Genomic DNA, 5,723 nt, shown 5'->3' with positions numbered 1-5,723 from the left:
TGCTCCAGCACGAACATGTGGTGGTTGAAGAACTGTTGCAGTTTCTCATTGGTGAAGTTGATACACAGCTGCTCAAAGCTATTGAACTGCCAAGTGTAAAAACACATGCAACATTTTCAAGGTTCAGCAATAATAGCAAAGTGTTTTCTTGTGCAATCCTACTTCAACGTAGGTGATACTTCAAATACAAGGCCTCTTCCTGTGTAGTTTTCCTATGCAATCTCTCCAGGATAGTATTTGCATTTAGAAAAGAAAGAAGGTTTCAAATTCAGTGTAATTAGGAGAGTAGTTTTCTACTATTATTATTATTATTTTTTTGCAGGATTTAAAGTGGTGATTCCAAAAGCCCTGTATATAAGTGTAGGATGATACTAACTTCTATTTTAAAAGTGTCTCAAAATTCCCTTTAGTCTCAATTGTCTTTCTATGAAAGTGTTAGGAAAACTGTGTTCCTTACGTCAAAGATCTCAAAGCCAGCAATGTCCAGGACACCAATGAAGTACTGTCTGGGTTGCTTGGTATCCAGCTGTTGGTTTATGCGAATAACCATCCACAAGAACATCTTCTCATAGACAGCTTTTGCCAAGGCACCAACTGCGTTGTTCACCTAAAGTCAAGAAGAAAGGTTTGGAGGTTACTAGCCACAGCAAAGGAGGATCAATGGGAACCATCAAAGCATGTTCCAGGTTATCACATTTTTCCTACCTGCTGCACAGTTTGACCCTTGGTCACATATTCATTCCCCACCTTGACTCGGGGGTAGCACAGTGCCTTGAGCAGGTCAGCTGAGTTAAGGCCCATCAGGTAGGCAGCCTTGTCAGCCACTAAACACCAGAAAAGAGAGAAAAATAAATACTGGACAATTCCTAAAATTTGGTCCTTGAGGGACTATCTCAAACGTAACAGCAGTATTCACTGTTACAGAGCTGCACAAAAATATCTGAATCTAAGCTATGAAGATAATTTCTCTGTTGTCTTCAGTATTCAGAGTCTACAACACTTCCGGGGCTTCAGTTTCTACAAATGTTCTTCAAAGAAAACTCATTGCTTTCATCCATTTAGGCATGACTATGGGAATTCACACTTTCTTTCTAGTCATGTAGCAAAAGGATTCATCACTCAGAGATCTAGAGGCATGGATGTACTTTCTGCTGTGATAGAGACTAATCAAATACACATCTCGCATCATAGTTCCCCCCATAGGACTGGGTGAATAGGACCACAGTCTCACATTCTGTCAGAGCTGAACCACTTCTCTACTCCACAATACAGCAGAGATTTCAAGGTGTATTCCAACTGAAGTATGACTAATGATGTAACAGGAATTGACACCCATGTCTCCTGGCTTCCTGGCAGTGTACACCAGTTCTCTTATTTATTAAGTAGTCACAGAGTAAAATTACAGGTATCATTAGATGAGATACATGTCTCAATTATCATCTAGCTATTGAACAAATATTTTTTTAGTTTACACTTTTGCATATTTAAAGCGTGAAATCTGCCTAAGTCCTTCTTTGGTGCCAAAGACAATCTCTTTTGGAAAGTTTGCTGAATCTGCTGATACCTTCTGTGCCATCAGGCTCTGCCTGCTCCTCTCTTTGTTTCTGCTTGAACTTCAAGTTCCCGTAGTGCATGACAGCCCCTGTCAGCTTGTAGATGGCAGTCTTTTCGTCGGCAGTGAAGCCCAGGATGTCAATGGCACTCTGGCAACAGAAACAGTAAAGGAAATGTGTATGTACCAGGGCTCCTATCTACCAGATGACCTGTTTGGTAAGTTACTTACATCTGTAGCCATCAGTTCCTCCTTGTCATCAATGCTTGGAACAGTGATTTCACCTTGACTCACAAAGTGGAAATCATAAGGGTTGGTGGTAATGAGGAGCATGTCTGAAAGCAATAAAAGGGGAAAACCAAGCCTACTTTAGCTTTCCAGATGACACAATGAGCTATTGCTCAGTGATCTTCCTTCAAAAAAGTTAGTGATCTTCCTACCAATTAGCTCTGGCTTCTTGTTAGAGGTGATCTGATAGAATATATGGTAGCTTCTTTCTGCCTTGAGCTGGAAAGTGACTCTGGACTTCTCCAGCAGATCTGGAAAGGACAGTAGGACAGAATTAGCACAAGAACTGAGGAAAGCTGTATAGAATGTGATCAGGCCAGGAGAGTCTCTTACAAGTTTCAATGTCAGCAGAAGCCAGTTTGCCTGTAGCTCCAAAGTGAATTCTGATGAATTTGCCCTGTTAAGGAGAAGCAGCAGAATTTCAGCCTAGATGCATTTCATTGCCATCTCCTTATGTGAGAATACCACTAGCCCATCACTACTTTTATAATAAGGAGTGATTTTTGTCTAAGCCACAACTTACAAAGCGTGAGGAGTTGTCGTTCCTCACGGTCTTGGCATTTCCAAAGGCCTCCAACAGTGGGTTGGCGCTGATGATTTGATCCTCGAGCGTTCCCTGCAAGATGATAATTATTCGGGTACAGTGTTTACTTGACTTGGCAATTACACGTTGAGCATTCACTCTGTTCTTCCTGACTCACCTGCATTTTGCCTGACTGCTGCTGCTCCTCCTTCTTTTTCTCCCCACTCGCTGCAATTGTTGCAAAGTACTGGATGACACGCTTTGTGTTCACAGTTTTCCCTGCACCAGATTCTCCGCTGTCAAACCAAAGACAGAAGCAGAGAGCCTGTGGTCAGGCAGAAGGTCCCCTGGCATGGGGCAGCCCAGCGGGGACCCGAGCAGGGAGTGTACGTACGTGATCAGGATCGACTGGTTCTCGCGATCTGTGAAAAGACAGGAAGAGTTTTCTTAGTGCTCCTCAATTGCAGAGAAATAAAAATCTATGAGATAAACTAACTGTGAACTGAAGCTTTGTTAAAGTGCAAGCAGACTAGATAGCCAATTCCACTTAAAATGCCCTGGAAACATGTCACTTAACCCCTTTCAAGATTTTTTTAAGTGCCCCCAATAAAAATATAAAGTCTTGTTTGGATATGGATGTAAGATAAAATATATTAGGTTTTTAAAAATATGATTCTCCTTTAATCAAGAGCAATATTTCTGTGTATAAGAAAGAAACAAAACCAAATATTACTTTGTAATGTCAGTATGATTAAAGTGACTAAAACAATGTAAAATGAATTGGCATTTTCTTGGGACTCAAGAGCCTTCTGAGATCAGACCATAGTCCCTCCTGAGTTCAAGGATTTTTTGAACCAGGCATAGTATCATTGTATGCAATGGTTTGGGTAGACTTTGCATGAATTCATCTCCTTACTTTAGGCACTGAAATAGACCTCTAGGACATATGATTTTCTTAATATAGAATATCCAGGACTCAAGTATCTTGTATGCAATTTGTCATTCCCTTTGCTTTTTTAAAAAATGTTTCAACTGACAATTGCTTTGATGCTTCCTAGCTGTTCAAATGTTAGACAGAAGGAAAGAATTAATTCTGATTCTGCTTTCTATACAACCCTTGATTTCTATACAATTCTTGATTTTACAAATTTCTGTCATATATCCCCTCAGTATTCTCTTCTCTTCTCTGTCATCTACTTAATTGTTATTCATACTGAATTTATTTCATGCCTATGAATATTGTTTTGTCTGTCGGTGAACATTTCCAGGTCCACTATCTCCTTTTTTAACATGAGAAAACTAGAACTGACTGCATTATTCAAGATGTCGATGTTCCACTTTTTAACTGAATATGATATCATGGAACTATTGCCCTTTTTAATCTCTCTTTTTTTTCCCCCCCAAGTAATTACTAAAGTTCATTTTGTTTTCTTCTGCCCTAATGAGCACTGAGCCAAAATTTCTGTATCATCATTCATTGTAAGTCTGAGATCTTTGAGATTTAATTCTTGAGAAGTAACAGCCATTTCTTAGCTAACCGTTCTGCCAATCTTCCATTTTCCATTGCATGTCCTGCCTTTTAGGCTCTCCCTCCTTCATCTGACAAACTCTTATCATTTGCAGTTCTAAGATGGTAAAAAAGCACTGATAGTGCACTTATTTGGATTTGGAACTTCAATTTACAGTGATTCTTTCTTACTTTCTGACATGGATATTATGTTAGTAATGTTTGATTCCATGCTTTTTGTTAAGATAGAGCACCAACACTTCTGTAGCACTGCTAATTCTGCTTTCCATCAGACTTTTTACTCCACAGTTACAAAACCTAATTTCTAGACTTCCTTCTACAGCATTCCCAGTGTGCTTTCTGTGCTATTTATCTCATTTAAAGATGGGCATTCTAGTTTACTCAGATGACATAAATGATGTAAACATGACTCCATATATTCAAAGATAATCTGCAAAGAAAAGGAAGATTTTTCCTGAATTGCATGCTGCAATATCATTTGAAGGGATATCAAGCAACTCACCATTTAACATGAACTGATAGGCATTGTCAGAGATGGAGAAGATGTGTGGAGGGGCCTCCTGGCGCTTCTTGCCTCGGTAGGCCAACACCACCTCCGGGTTGTACACCGGCAGCCACTTGTAGGGGTTGACAGTGACGCAGAAGAGACCCGAGTAGGTCTGCGAGGAAGGGAGACAGCACGTTGGCTTCCACTTAGCCTGGCAGAGCAGTTCCTCCTAGCTACCCAGAGGAAGACTGCTGCTGCTACTTACGTAGATCATCCAGGCTGCATAACGCTCTTTGAGGTTGTACAGCACAGCGGGTTCATGGAGGTGGGTCATCATGGCCATGTCCTCAATTTTATCGTACTTGGGAGGGTTCATGGAGAAGACCTGATCTTCCTTCACTGTCAGAGTCTGCCAAGGAAACAAAAGATCCATGTATGTCAGCTAAAAGCTTAGAGTGGGAATCAAATGGTGTCCTTCAGCCTTGTTTTTCACTCACCTCTCCACCTTCAGTCTTGACAGTGACCTTCCCTGATTCCCTGCTCTGGATTGTGCCTTTCACAAAGGATTCTTTAGGGTGGGCCACAAAGACGGATGTCTTGGCATCAAAAGGCTTGTTCTGGGCCTCGATTCTCTCCTTTTCTGACTTTCGGAGGTAAGGAGCTGCCTCTCCAAAGACGGCCATCTCAGAGTCGGAAGAGGCCATGTCTGCACTTTACTGAAAGTATGTCAGCAGAGGTGTCGAGTGGGGAAAAAAATGTTGTGGATCACTGAGAAGGAGAATATAATCTATAACAGTGAGAAAACTCCTTGGTTTTTTAGCTAATAAATTGCTAGCTAGTCTCCCACAAAATCTCTTAGAAGCAACCACTGAAACCCACTTTGATTTGAACTTGGAAGTACCCTACTCCCACTCAAAAGTGACACTTAAGTCTTCTGAAACACATAGGCCTTGTAATAGTAAATGGAACATCTTCTGAGTATTGACTGCAGTTTGGTAACTTCCCTTGATGAATTCTGACCAGATCTGAGATCTTCATATGAAAGAATCTACAGCCAGAGAAAATCACTCTCTGTTCTGGTCCTTAATTATGGGTGATGAATCTTCAAGAGAGTACTTTCTTGTAAAAAGTATTATCTTGTATGCTAAAAGTGAAAAATTACTTCACTTTTTAGATCTTTCCCTCTTTTCAACAGTCTAGCCTAAGGAAAAGTCAACAGAAATGTAAGAGGATTTACAAAGAGAACTCATGCAGCTGTACAAAACTCCTGTCTTAGACTGAAGTCTAGGAGTGCATTATTCAGGGTATTACCTTCGGAGAAAGGCTTGTATCCTGGAAACTGACC

At 40.7% G+C, this 5,723-nt stretch overlaps 1 protein-coding gene across 1 annotated transcript; it reads right to left on the bottom strand.

Moving 5' to 3' along the window:
• Nucleotides 1-5: 5 nt before the first annotated feature.
• Nucleotides 6-5,082, bottom strand: LOC104834901 (myosin heavy chain, skeletal muscle, adult-like; the record flags this gene model as incomplete). Its single annotated transcript, XM_010572564.1, has 13 exons — nucleotides 4,876-5,082; nucleotides 4,644-4,787; nucleotides 4,394-4,550; nucleotides 2,758-2,785; nucleotides 2,542-2,659; nucleotides 2,364-2,456; nucleotides 2,174-2,237; nucleotides 1,993-2,091; nucleotides 1,784-1,887; nucleotides 1,565-1,703; nucleotides 706-824; nucleotides 458-607; nucleotides 6-86 (listed from the first exon to the last, which is right to left on the bottom strand). Coding segments are annotated over exons 1-13 (1,503 nt in total), but the record flags the coding sequence as incomplete, so codon positions are not given.
• Nucleotides 5,083-5,723: the final 641 nt, after the last annotated feature.

Source organism: Haliaeetus leucocephalus, unplaced genomic scaffold, assembly GCF_000737465.1.
Source record: "Haliaeetus leucocephalus isolate CR32 unplaced genomic scaffold, Haliaeetus_leucocephalus-4.0 Scaffold346, whole genome shotgun sequence".
NCBI classification, from domain to species: Eukaryota; Metazoa; Chordata; class Aves; order Accipitriformes; family Accipitridae; genus Haliaeetus; species Haliaeetus leucocephalus.
The sequence above is the reverse complement of the archived record's forward strand: the minus strand, read 5'-3'. Positions and strand labels throughout refer to the sequence as shown.